At 37.6% G+C, this 25,597-nt stretch overlaps 1 protein-coding gene across 1 annotated transcript in view; it reads left to right on the top strand.

The window, feature by feature from the left end:
- Positions 1–22,071, top strand: part of irf4a (interferon regulatory factor 4a) — a 22,741-nt gene extending 670 nt beyond the window's left edge. Inside the window, exons 2-9 of the mRNA XM_026947555.3 lie at positions 2,825–3,024; positions 5,134–5,320; positions 8,380–8,471; positions 9,518–9,665; positions 12,388–12,489; positions 12,605–13,000; positions 17,237–17,349; positions 21,014–22,071. Coding sequence (XP_026803356.1) covers positions 2,825–3,024; positions 5,134–5,320; positions 8,380–8,471; positions 9,518–9,665; positions 12,388–12,489; positions 12,605–13,000; positions 17,237–17,349; positions 21,014–21,154 — 1,379 coding nt within the window. The 3' untranslated portion in view covers positions 21,155–22,071. The remainder of the gene's footprint in view (positions 1–2,824; positions 3,025–5,133; positions 5,321–8,379; positions 8,472–9,517; positions 9,666–12,387; positions 12,490–12,604; positions 13,001–17,236; positions 17,350–21,013) is intronic.
- The last annotated feature ends 3,526 nt before the right edge of the window (positions 22,072–25,597 follow it).

Raw genomic sequence — 25,597 nt, forward strand, 5'->3', positions numbered from 1 at the left:
TGTAAGCTCAAAAGTGTGCATTCTTCTACTCCTTCACTCTCAGAAAACCAAAGGGCTGTAGTACTAACCTGTACCAGTCCTCAAATGCACACCTTTTGTACCTTTAGTACCTTTAGTACATATATTCTACCCAGAAACCTACACAAAGTAGCTTAAAGAAAGGTACATTCATAAAAGGTAGAAAAGGTGTACGCTTAACGGTACCACTTCAGCGACAAGAGTATGCAATGTTTACAAGTACATCTGCACACAAATGAACATTACAGAAGTGTTGAGTTCTCACTCAAGGAGTCGATTCTTTCCTATAACAGTGCTCGATTCACTCCATGTCAGTTCAGTTGTGCTGTGTATTCAGTTTTTAGTTTTCATTACTAATACATAAGGTTTGAAATTGAAGTTAGTAAGATGTGGAAAGCATGCACAAGGCTATGAAGTCTAAATTATGAGTCAATTTAACACTCAGAGAGTCGATTCATTACTCCAAACGTGTTCAGTTCAAGCCACAATTTGTGTTGTGTATGTTTTTACTTTCCAGTTACGAATATATAAATATTATAAATATTTTGACTTGAAATAAGTTGGATGAAGCATGCACTAAGCATGCAGATGAAGTCTACATTATGAGTTATTTTAGCAATGTAAGAGTTGATTCAGTGCCGAAACAGTGTGTGATTCAGTGCAGTTCAGGTCAGTTACTAATATAGAAGGTTTGAAATTTAAGTTAATAAGATGTGTAAAGCATTCATAAGGCTATAAAGTCCACAAAATGATCCAGTTTAACACTCAGTAGAGTTGATTCAGTGCTGTAAAAGTGTTCGGTTCAGTTCAGTTGTGCTGTGTATAAGTTCTTAGTTTAGTTGTTAGTATATTATGTTAGGAATTTAAGTTTAGAAGATGGCTTTAAAGTCTACATTATTAAGAACCTATTAAGAAATAGTTTCCCTTTATGATTCCCTTTAAATCGTTGAATGAACCTTTGTAATAAACACTGTAGAAGTCGTTTAACACTTCAGTGTAGAACTGTAGGAGTTGATTCGGTACTCTAAACGTGTTCGGTTCAAGACAAACCTGTGCTGGGTATGATTTTAGTGGAGATACTAATATATAAGAGTTGACATTTAAGGATTTAAGGTCATATAATGTGCAAAGCATGCACAGGGCTATGAAGTCTACATTATACACTCTCGAAAACTGGGATGGTACCCTCAGGAGTACACCATTAGTACGTGTAGTGTGTGTCTTTTACCTAGAAACGTGCATGTACTGTGTGTTTTACTCTAAAAGGTACAAAAGAGAACGATATCAGCCCAGCGATGAGGAAAGATACAGTTTAGTACCCTTTGTTTAATGAGAGTGCCAGTTTAACACTGTAAGTGTTGATTCAATTCTGTAAGAGTGTTCATTCAGGACCAAACCTGTGCTGTGTGTATACGTTTTTAGTTTGCAGTTCACTTATATACGGTGTAAAATTCTAAAATTTACTAAATAAACTGTAGCTTTCCTTGTTGCTGGGGTGGAACCCCTAACCGTACACGTTTTCTACCTTTAGTGTGTATCGTTTACTTCGAAAGGTACATTATATTCATAAAAAGGAAACATATTAAAGGTAAATAAAAGACTATTGTACCACCTCAGCAATGAGGAAATGTACCATTTAGTAACCGCCCCCCCCCCCCCCCCCCCCTTTTTTTTTTTAACACTGTAAGAGTTGATTTAATACTGTGCTCAGTTCAAGACCAAACGTGTGCTGTCTATGTGTTTTTAGTTTAGTTTAAAATCTAGGTTGTGTAAAGCATGAACAAGGCTATAAAGTTTACATTATCCACTCTCAGAAGAAAAAAAAAGGTACTAAACTATACCTTTTCTCGTCTCTGAGGTGGAAACCTCAAGCGTACACCTTCTGCACCTTTAGCTCATATCTTTTAAAGTTAAAAGCTAATTAAAGAGTGCAACTATATACCTAATTGCCAACTAAAACTAATATACAGCACTTTTGTAGTAACTTTTACAGTGTTAGATCTCAGAAAAAAAGGTACTAAAGTGTACTTTTCCTCGTGGCTGGGGTGGTAACTTTATCTTTTGTAGCTTTAATATACTTCTTTCACCTGGAAATGTGGATAAGGTGTACCTTTCTATGTAAAAGATACACACAAAAAGATAACAGTACCACCCCAGCATCAAGGCAAGATACAGCTGAGTACCCTTTATTTCTGAGAGTGTTTAATGTGTACTTTAAAGCCTAGTGCATGCCTTTTATATATTATTTCACTTATGAACCATATATAAGTAAACTGTAAACTAAAACTATAGACACAGTATATATATATATATATATATATATATATATATATATATATATATATATATATATATATATATATATATATATATATGTGTGTGTGTGTGTGTGTGTGTGTAAAGGGTACTAAGTGGTACTTTTCCTCATTGCTGGGGTGGTACTGTTATCTTTTGTGCCTTTAATATGTATCTTTCACCTGGATTTAAGGTATGTAACTACCTTTTAGAGTAAAACTTTAAAGGTACTCTACATTAACATTTCTAGGTAAAAGATACTAAAAGTACTCTTAACAGTGCCACAACAGTGACAAGGAAAGGTACAGCTTAGTACTCTTTAGTGTGAGAGTGTCCTCAATGTCTGTAATGTTCATTGTGTGCATTTGTATTCTTACTGTAAGATTGTAAAAGCTCATTTAATACTGTGAGTGTGTTAATAAGCACAACAAAGAAACGTGTTACAGTGTAACGTGTCCACTACTTGTTAGCTCATGGTACCTGTGTTTTGTGTGTGTGTGTGTGATGGCAGGGATGAATGTAGATGGGGACTGCAGTATGTCAGTCAACTGCGGCAATGGCAAGCTCCGGCAGTGGCTCATCGAGCAGATCGACAGCGGTGAGTACCCAGGCCTGGTGTGGGAAAACGAGGAGAAAACCATCTTCAGGATCCCGTGGAAGCACGCGGGAAAGCAGGACTACAACCGAGACGAGGATGCGGCACTGTTCAAGGTACACTGCTCTTCATCATCATCTTCATCAACATCATCATCATCATCATCATCGTGCTGGAGCTTAAAGTTCAGTTGAAGATGATGATGATTTTTATTATTATTATTATTATTACAATTATTAATTAGCACACCAATATCCTGTTTATTACTTCAAGTATGTTTTGGGTACTTGAAGGGTTTGAAGTTCTTGAAGGGTTCCTAAAGAGCGTTTAGGATAGGAAAACACTAAAACTTTTAACAGTTCTTCTAAAGGGACGACTAGTGACCTCTGCGAAATCTGCAATTCAAACTACGTTTAATCTAGAACCCGTATGGCTTCTTTGGTTTTATATATAAACATACACCTGGGTTTCTCCCGGGAAGCTAAGAACCCATGAAGAACTTATGTACACATGTATAAATAAAGGCTCCTCAAGGGATCTTTGGTTAGTTAGGGTTTTTTTTTTTAGCTTTGTAAAGTGGTTCTACTTGGAAACATTTATGGTGGGAAATTATTTCTTTGTCCCCTGTGGCACCAAAAATAATTGTTAAAGATCCAATTGGTCTTTAGGGAACAAACAAAAAAGCTTCGTCTATGTCACCACTCTACTGAGTTCTAAAATTTTTTTTTCAGAAAGTGTAGCAACTCTTTCTATAAAATATTGAAGTCCAGAAATGTGCAATTTAGAGTAGGTTTTATGAAACAGGTTAAATTTAGAACCTTTGAGTTTCTTCAGTTTTATGTAGAAACCTACAACTTGGTGGTTTCTTGTCAGAAAGAGTCCAGAGCAGAACCCCATTTAGAAGCTAAGAACTTGAAGAACTTTGCTAACTCTAAGACTAAAATGGTTCCTCAAGGGCTGTTCAGCTAGTTAGGGGTTCTTAGCTGTGTAATGGGTTTCTACTTTTCTGACAATTTCTGACACTCTTCAAAATAAAGGTGCCAGAAGAGGTTCTTTAAAAGTCCTTCGTTTTCTAAAGAATCTTTAGATCTGCTATTCTTTACCATGCCACAATAAACAGAGGTCCAGAAGTTCTTTATGAAAAGAAGAGCACTGATAACGTACATACAATCAAAGAAGAAAATGGTTCCTCAAGGGATCTTTGGTTAGTTAGGGGTATTTAGTGTTCAGTTACAGGTTCATCATGAAAAAAGTCTTTAGGAAATTGTTCATCTATGGCACCACTCTATTAAAATCTACATAGAACCTTTAACCACTTCCCAGAGAGACAACTGAAAAACATGTAAGGGTTATACATAGTTTTATCCAGAAAGGCCTGCAGGGTTCTTCTGGGTGTTTCCATATCAGCGAGGGTTCAAAGCAGAACCCCTTTTAAGAAGCTAAGAACCTTTGAAGAACACCTATAACACTAAGGGTTCCTCAGTGGCATTTCAGGTAGTTAGGGCTTCTTAGCTTTGTTAGGGGTCAGACTTAGAACCGTCTCTGAACTTAAAAAAGTGTCAAAATGTTCTTTAATGAGATACCATAGAATAAATATTTTCACTTTCCTAAAAACAACCTTTGGATCCATGTTTCTTTACCAGTTTTGTTGTTACTACGATCAAATCTAGAGTCCTAAATGAACGGATCCTGAGTTCTATCATACCATTTTTCTTACCAGAAAGGCAAGCAGGGTTCTTCCCTATCAGAGAGGGTTCAAAGCAGAAAACCCTTTTAGGAAGCTAACTGGTATCCTAAAGAACCTCTGGGTCCCTGATTGTTGTTGCTACAATCAGTGGATCCTTCCATATGATGGTATCATTTATGGTGGGGGATTATTTTTTTAGTTTTCTGTGGCACCAGCAATAATCATTAAAGATCCATGAAGAATAAAGGTCATTGGGGAACCAAAAATGGTTCACCTATGGCAGGAGTCTGTTGGCGAATTCTATGGAGAACCATTAAGTGTCCCCAAGAGAGAACCAAAGTACTTATTCTCCTAAACACAATGACTGCTGAATTGTGTTGTAGTGAATCCAGTGATGTCTGAAAATCTCTTCATGCGACATTTTAAAAACTGATGCTCAGGACAAGACGACTGTGTAGTCAGTGTAGTCAGAGTAGCCAGTAATGACCAGGTGACCATCAGAACACATCAGGAACCAGACTGTGTTTGTTCCCACCAGGCCTGGGCTCTGTTTAAAGGGAAGTACAGGGAGGGTGTGGACAAGCCGGACCCCCCGACGTGGAAGACGAGACTCCGCTGCGCCCTCAACAAGAGCAACGACTTCGATGAACTTGTGGAGAGAAGCCAGCTGGATATATCGGACCCTTATAAAGTCTACAGGATCATCCCTGAGGGAGCGAAGAGAGGTAATGTGTGTGGTGTGTGTGTGTGTGTGTGTGTGTGTGTGCGCACTCCCTTATATGAAAGACTGCTTTAGATTTAGATTTGTGACCACCAACTTCCTCATCATCCTTAATCAGGTCAGAAGGAGGTTTTACTCACACAGACTGTTGCTAAGTTTAGTAACACTATCTATGAAGCCCATATTCATAATGAGGTGTGCTGTTGTAGGAAAATAATCAATGACCGGTTGGTGTAATAAAGCGGAGTTACTGTTACCAAACTGAAGTTGATTATTTTCCAATAACAGCACGTTTCCTTCCTCTAATCCTTCAGTGATTTGCCAATGATTACAATGTTTCATTTATTAATAAATGACACGTCATACTTTAAAGATTTATCCATTTAAAGCTGCAGTTAATGTTACACAATATCTGCAGTCCAACCTATTACTGACTGACACTGGTGACTCCTTCCATTTTCTTTCTTTTTTTTAAAAAAAAAAATCTGTCTATTATTAGTCACGTCTTAGCTGTTACTATGGAAATGATGACACGTTAGAATGAGCGCATGATTTGAATTACAGCTGCCACTATTATCAGAGCTGCTCTTATAGAAAATGCATCAACATCCTTCTGATCAAACAGAATCTATAATTCAGCACTGCTTATAATTTGTTCTAAGTTGGTAATAAGTCCTCGTAAGCATTTTTATAAACACACGTGTGTCCTTGTCGTTTATGCAAGCACTCAGTGATGACAATTTAAATGTTTATAATGTTCTTGTAATTGTTCATAAACTGTAAGGGCAGTTTCTTTATAATTATGCACAGGTCATTAATAGTTATAAAATGGCATTATAATGAATAGTGGCACTTGCATTACAGCATAATTATATTTTAAGGAATTACTTACAGAACATATGCAGTTTATAAAAAAATAAAATGCTTACAAGGAATCATAAGCAACTACAAAGAATTAGGAGCTTGTTTGTTTTTTATGGGTTTCGTCTTTAGATAATAACAGAATGCAAACACAATGCAAACAAAATTCAAACATGTGGTTTGATATAGAAGGTTGACCTGAAATGACCATCCACCAAGCAAACGGTGGTTTCCTGCAAGCATAAAAATAAATGCCAAACACGAAATGCATGATCTTCTGCAGACATTTAGAAATGGTTTATCCCAAACCAGAAATCAATGCTTGCATGGAAGCTTTTGAGATTATTATTTTAATCTTTTCTGGGTCAGAGGAGAGTTGATCTGTTTAGCAAAGTTTGTGCACTGGGTCATATTTCTGCTCATGCACCAGTGAAGAAGAAGAAGAAAAAAAAAACTATGATTGATGCATGTGCCATGCTTCAGCAAACTGCATACACTGAGCACAGATCAACATTTTTTTAATGTGTGCACTCCGACTTGCTTTTTCTCTCAGTAGGGCAGGAAGCTCAGAGGAAGTCACCACATGTGCTAAACACCCTCAGTGCTTTTTATAGAGGGCTTCGGTTAGCAAGTGCACAGAACCAAACAGCACGATCGCCCCTCGGGCCCTGCACCATACACGGGGCTATGAGAGCAAGGGCTCAAGAGAACAGAGAGCACGGAGAACTCACACTTTGTCTTTCGTTAAAGGCTTGCGAGGCGCGTAAAGGTCATTTGCATTTCAGAGCTGTTATTATTTCAGTTCATAGAGATGTACAGACTGTACAGGGATATTTTTGGTCGAGATATCTACATGGCTTCCCAGTTTAGTACACTGATGCTTTAAGGCAAGGTACTACACTAGAGGTAGAAATGGTGACATTAATTTTTCAGATTTTTTGGATAATATGCATCTATGTGTCTTCTCTTACAATATAATAATAAAAAATATCATAAGTCAGTATAACATAAACATGTTTATTTCACTATTTGTGTTTGTCCAGCATTATCTAAAACTTACCAACTTTAAGCTCCGCCCACTTCACAATCATGTCATGTCGTATGTCCCTGAATAGCTTGGTTCCCCATATAGTTCAGTGCGATATACGTCATGTTTTCTTTTTTAAACCTTATAAACCACAATGTGCTTCCAAGTGGAAACACATGGAAGCACATTGTGTTATTAAAACTGGTTTCTTCAAAATATTTTTTCTCCAAAAACCAAACATTTCAGTTTGTAAATGACCCGCCTTCATGAAATTCTACACTTTCATTCCTACCCCATATTCCATAAATATGCAAATGCATGCATATTTAATTAAATGAAGCCTTATTTGCATGGATAAAGGTAACATCTTCAAATGGAAAACTTCAAATATTAAAAAAAAAAACTTGTAAGGGTATCAGCAATCAACTGAATCGAATACTAACTGTTATACAGTAGGCTTTTTTTTTCATCCACATATTTTGAGTCACAGAAACCATCTAAAACCATTTCTGAATTTGTTTTTTTTAATAATTAATGCATGAAAGGGTTAAGGCAAGCCACCGACTTCTTAAAAGTTGCCAAGGTTCAAATAACGGGATGGTTGCGATTGGACAAAAACAATGAAATAACCTTAATTCTGTTGAGTTTTGATATTTTTGTTACTACAGTTTAAGAGAAGACGTGTTGTTGATACAGTTTATCCATCAAAAATAATTGAACAAAACAGTCTGTTCATTCATTGTAAAGCACTGAGTCATTATGATGCTGGTGACGTTCTGTATTTTATCAGATGAAATGTAAATTATAATGATTAACTATTCCTCTAAAGAGCTTTTTACTATGGAGATGTGACGTAGCAGTGTAGGAATTCCCGTATCAATTCTGGATCAAGGTACATGGGTTAAATCTAGATTTTTCTCCATTTGGAGCTCTACAACAGAGTGTAGTGTTGCAAACTAGCTTTTAAGAAGATATGAACTATAAAAAGAACCAATGAAGAACCTTTTTTATATAAAGTGTACACAAAATTCAAACTTTGGGTCTCAATTGACCAAAACACTTAACAGGCTCTTTTATAATTTTCTCACACGTCATGTTTAAAGAGTTTTGTGAATCTCCAACCATCAGATGTTTCCAGTTTAGAAATGACATTGTTATTAATTTGTGTTATTTAGGCTCCAAGTCCAGCAGCATTGAGGACAGCTCAACACACGTTACGCCTCTCATGCACCCCATACACTCTCCCTATCCTCCTCTACAGGCTCAGGTAGGCTCTTACTATAATATATATATATATATATATATATATATATATATATATATATATATATATATATATATATATATATCAATACCTCACAGTTATACAGTTCTCTCTGAACTCTTTTTTTTTTTTGGCAAAGATGAGTTATAAATATATTATTAACATGCCACTGTATATATGTAAGTCTCTGTTCACTGTTGAGTGTTCCAGTTTTCCAGTTAATTGGAAGATCCTGAAATTCCTCCTGAAAAAAGGGTTAAAGTATTCAATTAGAAAAAAAAAACCCACAATTCTCATTTCCTCATTGAACTTCAAATAATGGGAACCACTATACAACCCAGTGTTCATATAAACGCAAAATTCAACCCTAGAGTGCCTTCAGATCTGAGAATCTTGGTGATCTTTGTCATCCAGGCGACTGTTCAAACACTCGATGTTGTGCTGTTGTAGGAAAATAATCAACAACATAGCGGTGTGATGAAGTGGAGTTACTGTTTCCAGCCCGAAGTGGATTATTTTCTAATAACAGCACATCCCGAAGTGTTTTTATTCCTCTTACACCACAGCAATGTGCCAATTATTACAATGTTTCATTTATTAATGAGCGTTTTTTTTTATCCATTTATAGTTATTTTTAATGTAGTGGAACATCCGTAAAACATGTTACTTCCTGTTTTAAACAGCTATAAATAATAGTTTGCTCACCTGCCTGATGTTTTTTTCTCTTTCTTCAAGTTAATAAGACAAAAAAAAAATGCAGCTCACCAAGAAACCACAAAGCATGAAATTCTCAGTTCTGAAGACAGAAAGCTCTAACACTGGAGACTCCTTCCATACATCCATTTAAATGGAGTGTATGCCATACAAGTTCTTTGTACATTGTTACTATAGAAACAATAACATACTAATACAGAAACCAAGCGCATTAATATTAACCTGTGTTTTGGAGCTGCACTATTGTCAGAGCTGCTGTAATAGGAAATTAATCAACACCATCTGAGCAGAAGTTTTGTTTTTTTTTTCTTGTCTCTTTTCATCCATTCCTGCAGATGTCTAGCTACATGCTGCCGCAGGACAGGAGAGACTGGAGAGACTTCGGTCCTGAGCAGACACACCATCCGCCGCCGCATGCGGAGTTACCGTACGGTCCGTATTCGTCCCGGCCTCTGCAGTGGCACACGCAACCCTGTGACAACGGTACACACTCCAAGCTACACACACACACGCACATACCCTCTCTCGCACCATTTCATTAAATGGAACTGATAAGTGGTGAAAAGTTTTCAGTCTATTGGCCTCAAAACAGTTAATTTTTACAGCTAGTTTGGATTTAGTTTTATTTAGTGATTTGACTTATATTTTGAATCATTTGGCAAGTTAACTATGAGAGCAACACCTATAATTGTTCTAAATGTAGCTGAGCGTCATGGCCACTTCTCACTTTGCAGAAGGAAAACACACTTTCACACAGCACAATACTGTGAAGTATGTTGAAACAAACAGCTATTTGGAAGCGAGACAAAAAAAAAAGACCTTGTAAAAATTGATTCATGATGACTCTGTGCCAGGAAACAACTGCTCTCGTGTCATAAATACTGCATAATATTAACTAACGTGAACCTGAAGAAGCAGTGGGTGGATTTTTGGGTGGATAAGTGCTGAGCAGACGGTTAGATTTTATTTATAAATGATGACTATGTTCGTTTGGTTGCATTTGGATAATAGCAAGCTAGAGCTAGGTTGAAAAGCTTAGGCTTGTTTTGATGAATTGAAAAGTGACATTTGTGTAAAACATCTTGACAAGAAATCTCTGCCTTATGCGTTAAGTAAGGAATAAAACACTGCCATGATGCTGTTTTAGGAAAATAATCCACGACATGGGTGTGTGATGAAGCGGAGTTACTGTTAGCTCTAAGAAGTTGTTTATATTCCAATAACAGCACGTCCTGAAGGGTTTTATTCCTCTTAAACCACAGCCACTTGCCAACGATTACAATTTTTTATTTAATAAAACAGGTACATAAAAGTACATCATACTTTTTATCCATTTATAGTTACTTTTAATGTTGTGGATTGTCATGAAACAAGTTCCTGTTCTCACTTACGTTATAGCAGCTATAAACAGTCGTTCCCTCACTAGCCTTTCTTTTTTCTCTCTCTTGAACCTTTTCCTGTGTCAAAACCATAAAGTTATAGCCTTACCTTTAACTTTTACAAAGCACTGACACTGGAGACTCCTTCCATAAATGTTACATAAACGTCTCCTTACAGAAATCTTCACCGTTTCAACAATTACACACGTTTTTTAAGCTATTTCTGTAAAATGTCCACAGTATGAATGAACTGTTACTGTAGAAACGATAACTTTTTAGAACGAGCGCATTAATATAAACGTGTGTAAACTGTCAGAGCTGCTGTTATAGAAAATTAATCAACACTTTCTAATTCAAGAATCCAACAGCCCAATAGAGTTTCATCATCATACTGTATATTGAGGTGGTTTTTTTGGACTAGATGAGAAATGCTATTTTAGCATTTACCTTTTTAATTTGATGTGGTATAAAGTGGTATCATTTCAGACATTATTTTCTGTCTGCTTCATAGATTAAAACGTGATGAATCAGTGAAAACTCGAAGTTGTTTAGTAGAGGAGTCTGTGAGAAGAAGGTCTGAAAAAAAAAACACACTGCTTCTGTTTTTTACTGCATTTACGCTTCAGCTGTGGCTTCACAAACATGACGTCAGGTCTCTGCAAATAGAAGAGGCACAGAAATAGACGCTGTCTAGGTGTTTGTTTCTAAGTGTCCGAGTTCAGAAATACACACAGAGCACAGTCGAACTGGTCAGTAGTACGCTGTGGTATATGGCTGCTATTGTTCATGAAAACTTTTATACTTTTGATGTTTATAAATTAGGCTCAGGATTAAATTTTTGCATTTGTGTCTTTATGGTGATGCGAGTTTCTGTCATAAACACATCTGAGATAATAATGTCGCCTCAGCTGTGACGCTCTCACACTGTGAACAATGTTGTCGTGATAAACCCTGCACAGAGAGCAGATGTAGTGAACAGGAAACCACTTGGGAATTGGCCTAACTGCATGTAATAAAAACAAAAACGCTAAAAAAAAGATTCATTTACAAAGAAAAATTGATCAGAGAACATTGTTTGTCTGAGAGCATTAAGATATATTACAGAATGGACTCTTAAAGAAATAGGGTTCTTCCATGGTTCTTTAAGGGTTCTTCTACTACTTCTCCTTCTTCTTCTTAATTACTTGTAGTAGTATACCAGTAGCTGGGTTGATGCATCATACTTAGGAAAAAAAAAAATTTCAAGGGTTCTTTGAATAATTAAGGACTCGTTATTTGGAAAATAGGTTCCACTTGGAAACATTTCTGATAGAAAAACAACTCGTAGAACTGTTAAGGATTCCCCCATGATGGAACCGAAGAACCCCTAAGATTGTGTTTTCAGTTATGTAATTTTTTTTTTCCCACATTAGTAGGTTTCTTATTTGCTTTAGGGAGAAAATATGTGATAATTGATGTCTGCTATTGAATAAACCTTAGAAAAAAAACAATTTCAGGTTATATATTAAAAAAACATATATATAATATAATTTATTTCTAATTTATCATATGCATTATCATCATGATGAAATCCAAAAACATTATTGCAAATTTTCTGTGAGCGCTAAGGAAGGCATTGTGGATTGTAAGGTCGAATGCCACACATTTATTCAGTAACCGTCAGTCAATATGCATCTGATTTATTTTTTTTTTTTTGAGATTCAGTACTGATTTGTTTCAAGCAAGCAATCAGAGAGATTTCTTTTCCCCACAAATCCTGATTCCTCTGCAGTTTCTGTCTGTTGAAATTGAGACGATTCCTTCTAATAGTATATGACATTTTGCAGGGTACCAGATATCCGGATCCTTCTACACGTACACTCATTCAGAGTCGCATCCCGTGTCAGTGGACCCGAGTATGAGATCTGCAGAGGCATTGGCGATCTCTGGTAAACAATCACTCGCACACACCTCATGATTTTTCTCAATTTTTGCTGCTCACTTTTTGCAAGCTGTTACAGATTAGTTTCCAGACAAATTCACTAAACCTGGCTCTCTTCCCAGACTTCCGCCTGCACGTGTCACTGTACTACCGCGAGTCTCTGGTAAAAGAGGTCACCACCACCAGTCCTGATGGCTGCCGGATCTCGTCCTCTCCCTCCCCATCCTCTCCGCCCTCCCCTTCGTCCCCGGGCGCAGAGGAGAGGCTCTTCGGCATGCCTGAACCCGTGCTCTTCCCGTATCCATACCCTCAGTCACAGAGGCGCGGTGCTGATAAGCTTCCCAACGTGCTGGAGCGTGGTGTGCTGCTCTGGCTCACGCCTGACGGACTCTATGCCAAGCGCCTGTGCCAGGGCAGGGTGTACTGGGAAGGACCGCTTGCGCCGTACTCGGACAAACCCAACAAGTTGGAGAAGGAGCAGACCTGCAAGCTCCTGGACACACAGCACTTCCTGTCAGGTGAGAATCATCTTACACCTTTTATTTGTGCTGGAAGGAAAATTTCAGATAAGCAACTAACATGGCTCAACAGCAACAGCTGTTACATTGTAGTGCTTCACCATTAGCGATTACTTCATGGCTATAAATAAAACAATTTGAGGTGATTATGCTTTGTTTTGTCTAGTGCCACCAACTCTGAACAGATGAGACGTCCATTTTGAATTTTACAGAAAAAAAAAAAAAAAACACTTCACCGTCCTATTGTTTTTAAACATTCTGTTATCATCATCAATTTTTTTTTATTTTTATTTTTAAACAAGCCATGTCGTCATTTCACTAATCAGACATGCGAGGGTAAATAAAATAAAACGAATCTATAGAGGTCAGTGAAACCTGTTTAAATAATGTGCATCAAAGCACGTGATTGGCTGCAACGATGATCTGCTAAAGAAAGTTCATGTTAAAATAAAAAAAAGAGGTTAGTCGGTTCTACTGCGGTATTTTTTTCAGTGTTCGATTCAATCCTCTGACAAAAATGACATCGTTAAAGCATTTTCTGAAAGTATTTATGGGCATAGTTAGTACTTTTTTTTAAACACAAGATCATAGTTCACCTAATGTTAGCTAGCTTGCTAGTATCATTCTCAATTCTGATTGGTTGATTCATTTTCGATAAGAGCAGTTCTGGCCTGTCGTTCTAATATGTTATCATTTCTATAGTAACAACTTACTCAGGGACATTTAACAAAGAAAAGCGGGTCATTCATTAATATAGTGAAGTTTTCTTTAAGGAGACGTTTATGTAACATTTATGGAAGGAGTCTCCAGTGTCAGCGCTTTGTAACAGTCAGAGATAAAGCTGTAACTTTAAGTTTGTGGTACCAGAAAGTCTTCAGGATGGAGGTTATTATATTTTGTGGTTTCATGGGAACAAACTGCATAAAAAAAAAAACTTCAGCTGTTTATCGTTGCTTTAACGTAAGCACAAGTAATTATTTTCCTATAACAGCATGCCAATTGTTTTTTATTCCTTACATAATGTCCTGGCTTGCAAATTCTATAAATAAATATTTAACTATTAGGAATAACATCCCTGGCTAACAGTTTTAGGTCAGAAGAACATAATTTGAGCATCGGATTGTAGGAACTTCTGTCAACTTTCCTGGATGTAACGTTCATAAACGCTCCTACAACATTCCTACAACATTCCTACAACATTTTTAGCATTTTATAGCTTATAGTTTTTTTTATAGCTGAGAAGTTTTTAGAACATTGCAGGAATTATTAAATATTTCTATAAGGTTACAGTCTGACCTTAGTAGAACATGTTTAATATTCTCTGGTAACTTTGACACATGTTGAACTTTTAAAATTGGACCTGGTTTTCAAAACTGGGGTTGAATTCTCTTCAAAATGCCAAGTCAAGTGAAAGGTGGTAAAAAAAGGATGAAATGATATTGATGGTAATGCTGATGATGAGGATTGTTATCTTGTGGGGAGGAAAAAGGGCACAGTGTAATCGCGATAAGAAAGAGCATGACCTTTAAAAGGATTTGTAAATCAGCTGACACTGCTATGTCATATTAATCAATTTGTTACAGTAGTGGCTTATTCGTGTCTCATTTTAGATACTAGTGTTTAAGTGTTGATTATGTGCTAAGATTGGTGGAAATTGCTGTCATTTAACATCCCCCATTCAGACTGTGGTTCACCCTGTAGCCACTCTTAGTTCAGTGTCACACATTAGTCACTTCAGAGCCTGAGGACTTTCCAAAACCTTTCAAGCGAATGTTTTTCGAACCCTCTTTAGTCTTATATGACACCTGCAGCACTGACTACACCTGTCACAGTTACTAAATGTCATCTCATCTCCCTGAACGAGTCATCAGTGCCCTGTGCGACGAGAACAGGGTCATGTGGACCCCTTATTACTCATCAGGTGCTTTTGTATCGGACGAACAGAAGGAAACAGAATGACTTGGAGCAGATATTTACAATTTTTATCAGAGGGGGCTAACCTTAAGTTCTGGGGGGATTCATTATTACACATTTCATGGTTTCTAGTGTTTTAAGCACCATGAGATTTTTAAATATCTCAAGCCACCATCATGCCATTATCAAGCCATTTTGATTGAATCATGTTTTAGTATTACCATTAAATACAGTTTAAAGCAATTCTTAGACTGAATATGGTAATCAAATATGGTGATCAAAACCAATTCATCTTTCACAACTTAGCTCATGTAATAACCTTTTAGTAAAGTTGTGTATAAAAGTTGTCATAGGCCAAACTGAACTAAAAATTCCTGACGGATTTACGAAAGTATTTTTAATCATGTGTTGATAAACGATCTAATAACACAGCCATCAATTAGCAAGCATATTCACAGCATAGCTAATTTACTTTTAGCCATGCCAACAAAACTCCATGAAGGGCAAAGCTCACAGAGAGCTGAAAACACCTCCTAAGCATGGTGTGCACTAAATCTTCCAATAATGCAGCTCAGCCACTGCAGCATGTCAGCTGCCAGAGACACACAGTAACTGTTCCTCGTTGTATAGGGTGCCATTAGTTTTGTCCTGAGCGAATGGCTAGTCTTATTTGTCTTAATTGATATATGGATTTGTTTTGGATTGCTTTCTTTCAAGTCACCAAATGTTCATTAAATTGGAGTGTAATTGAAACAAATAAGTGATTTAAACTTAATAGCGTAATCCAAATATAAAATGTATCATCAGTTATACGATTTGAAGCCGATTAAATAAGGTTCACATTAGTGTACTTACATTTGTAGCAAATGTAGGATATGGACGTTTTCCCCAATTTTGGCAATATTTTACGAATTTTTATTAATACCACATTTCTCATTTTACGAATTAAGAATCTGTAATTAAATTTGTTTGTATCAGGTTTGATGAATGAGACCAATTCTATAAGGTTTTTGACACTGATTTCATGGAAATGTAAATAAAACAAGTTTTCAGAATTTCTGTTTCTATCGTAAGGGCTTAACTTTTAAGTTTTCATTTTGCCTTGTTAGTTAGTTTTGGCATCAATCTCACCTTCTGCTTCGGTTCTGAGAAAGTAATCTGGCACTACAAATCCTTTACCACACCATCTTAGCATCTCAACTCTGTTCAGAGGAGCTGATTAGCAAGTTTTATCATGTTTTCTAGCTAGCTATATAACTTGCTAGGTTGCAAGTGCAGAACCTGAGCTCTTTTAGCAGCAATCTTCTGGCCAAACAGTAACCAGAATGACTGCATACTAATGATAATTCAAATGAAAACAGTCCTACTGTCTGAGGACATGATTTCATTTAACCAGCTAGCTTAAGAGCTGCAAATCAGCTAGCTACCTGTGTGAGAGAATGTCGTAATATGACAGCAAAGGGAAATACAAAAACACACAACATGGATCATCTATATAGGCTGAGGCTTAAGTAGCTTATTTGTGTAGTGAGTTAAAATAAATTGAAATTTATTTTATTAAACAGCAGGAAACTTGTACAATTGTTAACATGAGAGAAATCATGGACAGCTAGCATGTAGCTAGGTCTAAGCATTGCTATATCAATATCACATCAACGATGGGGAGTTGCGATGCAGCCTGACACAAAGAATTACTGTTACCACCCAGATGTTGATTATTTCCCAATAACGGCATATCTTGAAGTGTTTTTTTCCGCTTATAGCATTGCAATTTGATTACAGTTGTTTCATTTATTTAAAAAATGACACATTCTACTTTTTTCAGTTTATAGTTACTATTATTGTTGTGGAACGTGAGTTAGTTCCTGTAAGCACTTATGTTTTTTTTTTCCAGCTACAAACAGCCGTTCCCTCACCAACTTCTTTCTTTTTTTCTCTCTCTCAAAGTTAAAAAGACAAAAAATGACTTTGTCATGTAATATAACTTAAAGTTACAGCTTTACCCCTGACTGTTACAAAGCGCTGACACTGGAGACTCCTTCCACAACTGTAAAATAAACTTACAGAAAAGTTATTGTTTTTTAATTAGTATATCTGTAGCATCCTTTTTAACTGTTTTAGAAAATGAAACACCTTTTCACCAATCAGAATCAAGAATTCAATAGCACTGTGGTATAAAAATATCTGCTTATGCCTATTTTTCTCTTACGTCATTGAAAACAAAATTGTATTTCAGAAAATAAAGCAGCACTTGCAGTCCTGTAACTATTCTCCAGCTCACACGATATTCACTCATCACCACAATTTCTGTTTTTGTCACAGAGTTTCAGGGTTACCTCCATAACGGACGCCCGATGCCCAGGTACCAGGTGGTACTCTGCTTTGGAGATGAATATCCAGATCCTCAGCGACAGAGCAAGATGATCACAGCTCAGGTATGTTTAACATCTGAAGTCAAACAATGCCGAAAGCTATTTTAAACAATATTGTAAATTATATAGACAAAAGTATTCTCAAGGGATATCAAGAAATTATGATAGACAAAAATTGTAGGATCTGTTACAATTGCTTTTTAATTGAAAATTAGACAAAACAGAGTCACTTCTATCTATTCCAATGTTGCAAAAATGCTAAAATAACAGGGTCAATTTTTTTTTTAATGACAGCACTAAAAACGCACTTTCGTAGTGATTCTTGGTTTAGTGTATACCTTATTTATTTTCTTATTTACAAAATGAATTGTATTCTAGCTAGAACAAAAGCTATTTTTTACCCCACAGGAAAGAGTGGCATCCAACATAGTTGGAACACGTTGTTTCAGAAAACATAACAGATATTAGATGTACTTTTTATTTTTGATGAGAAAGGACAGGAGTATAATATAAAGTGACACAAAAGAATGTCCTGACTAAACACAATCCTGAATGCCATTGTAAATGTAATCAGCCCAATTATAAAGATTAGAAAGTCTGATCGTATTATAAAACCCCAAATTATCCTGAGGAAAATATTTTGCTTCTATGGAAGCAGAAATTGTTACTGTGTTTGCACGTCCAAGCCCTCAGGGTACAGTGTGACATTTCCAGACACTGTGGGTTGAATCCTGATGGTTCTGTGTGCCAGAGAAAACCAGCAGTGCTCTTGTACATGCCGATGTACGACTCGAACTAAAAATCCTCTCATAAACAAGTCAAATGGAAATCCGAGCCCACATCTAACACGCGCAGAGCTTTTTTTTAAATGAAATGGCACAGATTTGTTAGTAAATCTTGAAGCCAGTGTCAGAGTTGATGAAATGTGGTGGATTTGACATAAAACTGTGCTCACTGGTGCGGAGAAGTCCAGACCGTGGGTACAAACATGCGGTCTGGTAACGACCAAACATTTGAAACGCTCCACATGCTGCATCTTTTAGTGTATTTCTGTGTGTTGTTCCGGTATTAGGAATGAGAAAACACAAATTTTGAACCTACATGAACAGCATATTGTACATTTGGTGGTGATCTTAGGACACACACAAATTTGGAGAAACATATGATGTGGATGTGGAAATTCGGCCCCCAAAATCATCCCGCCAAAGCTAATGAGGGTTAAGGTTGAGGCTGTTTTGAAACTATAGTGAAATAGTTGTGTATGGTTAATGCATGCTTAAATCCAGATATATATGTGTTGGGCAGCCTGGAGAACCTTTCACAGGTTCAAATTTGGACATTTTTCTACTGATTTTGAAAAACTACAGACTTTCCTGAACTAAAATCTGTTTCGCTTTTGCTTGTATACCAATGAGAATTAAAGTTCTAGCATTTCTTAGTGAAAAAGGGGAGAAAATTGCATTGAACATGGTTTACGTAATACAACACTTCAGGATGAGATGTTATAGGAAAATAATCAACAACATGGTGGTGTGATGGGGCCCGATGAGTTACTGTTACCACCATGAAGTTGATTATTGTCCTATTACATCACATCCTGAAGTGTTTTATTCTTCTTCTACTACATCAGTTTGACAATTACAATATGTATTTTAATGAAGAACGTCATACTTTTGGTCTGCATACTTTTTGTTATAGACTTTTTGTCTCTAAGTTGCATTATAGCAGCTTTACACATTCGTCCCTTCACTAGGATCTCACAACAGCGCTGTTGTATAAGGAGAGTTTCATCCAATTTTCCAACTCTGGAGCTGAATAAATATAGTCAAAAAAGTAGTTCCAGTTACTTTTCCAAAGGTTTTTGGTCTAATGCACCACAGCAATATTGGTAGTGCATCTAGTACCAGAAACGTTTCTGTCTCTGAAATACTACAGGTTTCAGTTTTCCTTTAAAGCTGTTGTATGTAAGATTTTCACCCTCTCTGGTAGAAAAGAAGAACCTTTGTGATAAGTCGTGGGAGGCAAGTAATACACAGCCAATTGGGAATGGGTGTTCTAAACCACATTCTGTGCACTATATAGGATGCCTAAATAGTAAAGGCGCCAGTGTCTCCACAATTACATGCTGCCGTTATTGTAACTTCCTCAGGATTACCAAAGCATTATGCAAATTTTAAAGAGCTATTTAAGACTTTATAGTGAAGTTAACAATTTCATGTCTTTAGGGCATATAGTCAAGGCGAGTCAAGAAGAGTAATAGGGGGTTGAGACTGAGCAAGATCGAGTCAAGAAGAGTCTTGGGGGGGTTGAGACTGAGCAAGATCAAGTCAAGAAGAGTCTTGGGGGGGGTCGATACTGAGCAAGATCGAGTCAAGAAGAGTCTTGGGGGCGGGTCGATACTGAGCAAGATCGAGTCAAGAAGAGTCTTGATGGGGTCGAGACTGAGCAAGAAAAAATCAAGAAGAGTCTTGGGGGGGTCGAGACTGAGCAAGATCGAGTCAAGAAGAGTCTTGGGGGGGGTCGAGACTGAGCAAGATCGAGTCAAGAAGAGTCTTGGGGGGGGTCGAGACTGAGCAAGATCGAGTCAAGAAGAGTCTTGGGGGGGGGTCGATACTGAGCAAGATCGAGTCAAGAAGAGTCTTGGGGGGGGGGGGTTTGAAACTGAGCAAGAACAAGTCAAGAAGAGTCTTGGGGGGGGTCGAGACTGAGCAAGATCGAGTCAAGAAGAGTCTTGGGGGGGGTTTGAAACTCAGCAAGAACAAGTCAAGAAGAGTCTTGGGGGGGGGGTCGATACTGAGCAAGATCGAGTCAAGAAGAGTCTTGGGGGGGGGGTTTGAAACTGAGCAAGAACAAGTCAAGAAGAGTCTTGGGGGGGTCGAGACTGAGCAAGATCGAGTCAAGAAGAGTCTTGGGGGGGGGTTTGAAACTCAGCAAGAACAAGTCAAGAAGAGTCTTGGGGGGGGGGGGTCGAGACTGAGCAAGATCGAGTCAAGAAGAGTCTTGGGGGGGTCGAGACTGAGCAAGATCGAGTCCAAATGAAAGCAAGACTGAGTCAAGATGGAGAATGAAAACCATCCTTTACAAGGCCAAGCCTTTACTTCAACTAGTCAGCTTCATTCCTGCATTGCGAGAGTAATTCAGCTGTTTTTTAGAAGAAGGAATTACTTATTGTCTTTGTGAAAAAGAACCTCTCAGTCGAGCCTAAGACCATATTTAGTGAGCCCAATGCCCAAGACAGACCAAACTCCAAGTACAAATGCTAATAAATCTAAGACAAGTCCAAGTCATTACAGAAAATGGCTCAAGACAGAACTCGAGTCCTACAGCCCTACTTTACTTTTAGATCAATTTTGGAAGGAATAACTAAAAAAAATGCACCTTGTCATTTTACCAAGAAACAGGAAAGCATAAACTCCTCTGTCCTGAAGTCTGTTACACAAACACTCCTTTCATAAATGTTAAATAAATGTCTCCTAACAAAAAACCTTCTTTGTTAAACAACAACACTTTATTCCTCGTTCATGTTACAGCCAGAACTACTATCTGAGCTGTGCAGGTGTACAAAAATAATGCACACCTTCTGACCAATCAGATAAGAGTATCTGATTTAACTGCCACTATACAGAGGTTTAAATCAGGCTGTTTTTCTGTGAATAAATAGTGTGTAGGCATATTTAGCAACCAGGGGCTCTGCCATCTCTTTTCATGAATTTCTGTTTTCTCCCAGGTGGAGCCGATGTTTGCCAGACAGCTGGTGTACTACACCGGTCAGACCAACGGGCATTACCTGCGGGGTTACGAGCTGCCCACTCAGGGAACTCTGCCCGTGGAGGACTATCCGAGAAGTCTGCAGCACATGCAGGAGTGACGTCACAACCCGAACTGCCTGAAGCAGACTTGTTCAAGGACGCTCATTTTCCTCCAATCTGCGCTGTTTCTCATCTCCAAAAATCCTTCCAGACCCAGCAGACAGGAGGAGACGGGACGAAGAGGTAACTGCGTGTCAGATCCCTGTCTACCTTCAACAGACTCGTGAACAGTAAACTCAAAGCTGTGCGCCAAAGAGGCATGAAATGAAATACTGATCAATGCTATATACAGTATTATAAATATGTATTCCAAACTGTTAAATACTGTCCTTGGTAACTTTTTTTTAATTCAAAATTTGTACTACTTTTATACTGTGTGCAGAATGTTCATTTAATTTCCCTTTTTTTTCCCTTTGAAAATCAGCAGCCTTTTCTTTGCAATAGAAAAATCAAGCTAAAAATGCTTCCTTTTTACAGCTTGATCAATCGTCTATTTATATTTGTACTGTATATTGTGTGTGTGTGTGTGTGTGTGTGTGTGTGGTGTGCGTTCTGTAGGCGTCTAATCTTGAATGTAATTTTCCTTGAATGAATTCTCTGTTGAAGAGCCCAATACTAAGAAATTGAGCTTTGAGACTTACTGTTATTCACAAGCCTGAACCTTTAATCAGAGACATCCATCTTTTTCTGGTGCTCAGCATGTGTATGTGTGTGTGTATGTGTGTGTGTGTGTGTGTGTGTGGTAGACTTACTGCTGATGGGAAACTGTCACATGCAGGTTACTGGCCACAATGCTGTGGTGAAACAGTGTAGAAAGGTCGAGAAAGGAGGGGAAAGACACCAGTATCTCTATTTTTCTATTTTTCTCTCTTTAAAAAAAAATCAGGAACGTTTTGTAAAGCTGTTTTTTATCTTGTTATTATTACTTTTCTGTAATCATGTGATGAATGAAAATAAAGATTTCTCTGTTTCATAATCTTTCTGAAATTGATTGCTGTCATGTAAGCTAACAGAAAGTGTGTGTTTGTATGTGTGTGTGGGCCTACATTTGTATATCTCTATATCTGCATGACTATTCATGCATGTACGTCAGCTTCTCACCCTCAGTGTGTGTGTGTGTGTGTGTGCATGTGTGTGTGTGTCCCTGCCTGCTTAACATGCAGCTATGCTTGAGTGACGGCAGCCGGGGGGGAGAATGCGGTTTGGGGGTAATAGAGAGACAGAGCGGGTGAGATAGAGATAGAGAAGGAGAGAAAGACAGGAAGTTCGATTCACAGGTGCACAGGAAGACCGGCCCACAAGAAAAACAAAAAGACGTAAGACATGAGGAGGGAGGGGGTGGATAAGTGGGGTCTGGGGTACTGCCTTTATGGCCGTTGTGTGTTTTCATGCTGTACAGAAGCAGGAGTGATGTAGTGTGTCTGTGCAGGCTGGATTTCTGAAAAGAGTATTTAAAAAAAATTAAAAAATGTCTTCAATTAGGGCCATACATCACTAAAATAAAGGTAAATGTAATGCACAGTGTGCCAAAACTTTGTGCCAAAACACTCAGAAATGGAAAAGAATGCATATAGACTTTAGCGCAAACGTTTGCACACCCTTAAAATGACAAACACATTAATTTTAACCAAGTGTGTTAGTGTGTTAGGCTTCACAAATGTTCCTAAGTCTAATACGATGATATACGAATGAGAGGTTGAAATAAATCTAATGAGAGTGTAGTATATTGCTGATATTTTACTGCCTGGATAGTTCTTGTTGTAATTATCACATTAATCACTGGTTCACTTTAAGAAAATAGCTTCTACACTCATCATTCAGCAGCTTATAGACTAGCACTTGATCCAGCGCATTCTGTTATGTTGTGTTTTTTATTTTTTTAATGGTTAAGTGACTCAGTGGTTAAGGCTCTGGGTTACTGATCAGATGGTCAGGGGTTCAAGCTGTTTGGCCCATGAGCATGGCCTCTACTCCAGGGATGCTGTATTGTGGCTCTGACTCTGACTTACTGGCATATGCAAAAAATAGAACTACACTGCACTGTAATTTGTGTGACTAATAAAGGCTTTCTTTTTTCATTCTTTAGAACTTAATGAAGCCACAAGACACTAAATTGAGGTCAAGAATTTGGAATATGTGTGTGGGATGTAGGCGAATTTATCACACTTTTACTTCACTCTTTTGAGTTGTCTAATAAATAAAGTAATGCCTTATGTTTATGTTAATTTGATGCAATTTACGGTAAAGAAAATGTGACCACGGTTGGAAGGATAAAGTGACCAGGCGCTCATCTCCTATGCTTACAGTCATTTTAATTTAATTAATTTATGCATGAACAATTTGCTTTTCACGGTTAGCAATGTCTCAGAATAAGATTCTGTCTCTTTCTAATTAATAACGTTATATTTATGTATTTACTATCGGCCTCAAATATCTTCCATAGTATCTTCCAATATCTTCCTCAAGTATCTTCCATAGTTTTTTTTTTTTTTACAGCACAAAACATACATTTCAGCATGACCAAGACATGCCTCTGTTTTACTTAAACTCCGCCTCTGAGCATAGATCTTGAATAGAGGTTAAGTCCAAAGTTATGTCTGAGGTCTGGATAATTCAGTATTAATTCATCACTAAGCGTACACTCAGAAAAGCCCTCTTTTCTTGTTGGGTAAAAAATGTTTTATTTTAAGCTAAGGGTGTACAAACTTTTGCACTCGAGTCTCAAGTGCATTCAAAGTTTTAACACTCTATGCACTACATTTGCCATCTTAGTACAGAACCTTAGCCCCTGAGCTGCTACTGCTTTATTCTGTTTATAGTCTAATCAGTGTGACGTCACTTCTGGTAAGTAACAACACAGTGCAGTTAAAAGACACGGTGGGCTCACGCTTTTAGGGGATTCCTCCTCACAGTCACTGAAGCGTCTCTCTCTTTGAAGCGTCTGCCTTAAAACGTGCTACTATTTCCTTGATGTTGTCTTTCAAGCCAAACGTCTGCCCTCTATAGGCTTTCTGCTGCCCACGCAGGACGTCCCACCCACCAGCTCAACACAAACACACAAACACATGGCGTTTCAAAGAAAGCACTTGTTTTCTTTGAGGATGTCTCATTCTGATTATCAGAACTCTGCTTGATGTGAAGCTCCTGAGTCACCAAAAACCATTAAAGGTTTAGAAACTCCCTGAGGAATGCAGAGAGAGCTTTATGTCAGAGTTTAATGTCAGCTTTTCTGTCCAAATACATGACTTAGAGTCAGCATTAGCAAGGAATTGCCTTGCACCTTCGTGTACCATGGGATGATTGCTTTTCGTCACAGAAGATCCCATTCCAGCCCAGTCCAGAAGGAATTCAGACTACTTTCGCTCACTCCTCCAGTTACCATACAGTAGTTTGCACTTGTCTGCAATATTTTCTGACAAATTTAGTTAGTTATATTTATCAAAATATGAACAAGTTAGTCATTTAAAGCACTGTGGCCCTGAAGATGAATGAATGAAAACAGGAAATGCGTCACGCAGTGCTGTGTAAGCGCAATACACACTGTCATGTTAACGAACGTCGTCTTTCTTTGTCCCACAGGCTTCATATCAGAGTAATGAGAGTAAAAACCACCCAGTCCCGTGACTTTTTTGCTGGATCGCAGTCCTGATGCACACTTCTATGCCAGTTCCACTTTTCAGAAAGGCGCCAAGTGACGACAAATCAGGTCACAAGTTGCCAGACAAGTGACAAAAACAAACATGGAGGACAAAGTATTGAAAAAATTAGTCTTTCTACTGAGGGAATAAGGACATTTACGAAATCTTGATATTCAAATGTTGCAACCTAACTATTTGCTAATCTAATTTGCAAATCTAATAAAAAAGGTTGCACAAGCAGCTCCATTTTGTCTTGATTTTCTGGTACGTACTATTACTGGTAATAAGAAATCTAATCTAAAGAGCAAACTAAGCTAGCCAGTTAGTTGACACTAGCTAGAACTAATAAGAATGATGTTTTTAATATAATTTTTTTCTTTTCTCAAATCAACACACAAAAAAAACAGTTAAGTGTGAAAGCACCCTAACCCACTAAAAAGGTGGAGCCCCAATTTTGTTGCCTCTCAAAACTCAACAGTGTAACAGAAATGCATTTATTCATTTCAGTCCTGAAAGTGATTGTCACACCAAATGCTCCAAACATAGCACAAGTCGACTAAGTGCAGAAGCTTGACTCAGTCATAACGCAACAAAAGCACACTATATGGAAACGATCTCTTCAGGAATTGTTCAGTGATGAATCACACTCGGTGTCCAACAATAAAATAATAAATACCTTCTCTTTTTTTTTTTTTTTTAAATATGGTAGACGATGTAAAAAAATTCACTCAGGTAATCAGTCTTACTCTTTAGTTAATGTGTCTGTTCTAATACTGGGATTGATGAATCTCTGTATGAAGAAGCTTCTAACCTCTTGTACAGTTACTAGTCCAGAATTAAAACTAGACCAAAATTGATACTACT

This window comes from Pangasianodon hypophthalmus, chromosome 4, assembly GCF_027358585.1.
Source record: "Pangasianodon hypophthalmus isolate fPanHyp1 chromosome 4, fPanHyp1.pri, whole genome shotgun sequence".
In the NCBI taxonomy this organism is placed as follows: Eukaryota; Metazoa; Chordata; class Actinopteri; order Siluriformes; family Pangasiidae; genus Pangasianodon; species Pangasianodon hypophthalmus.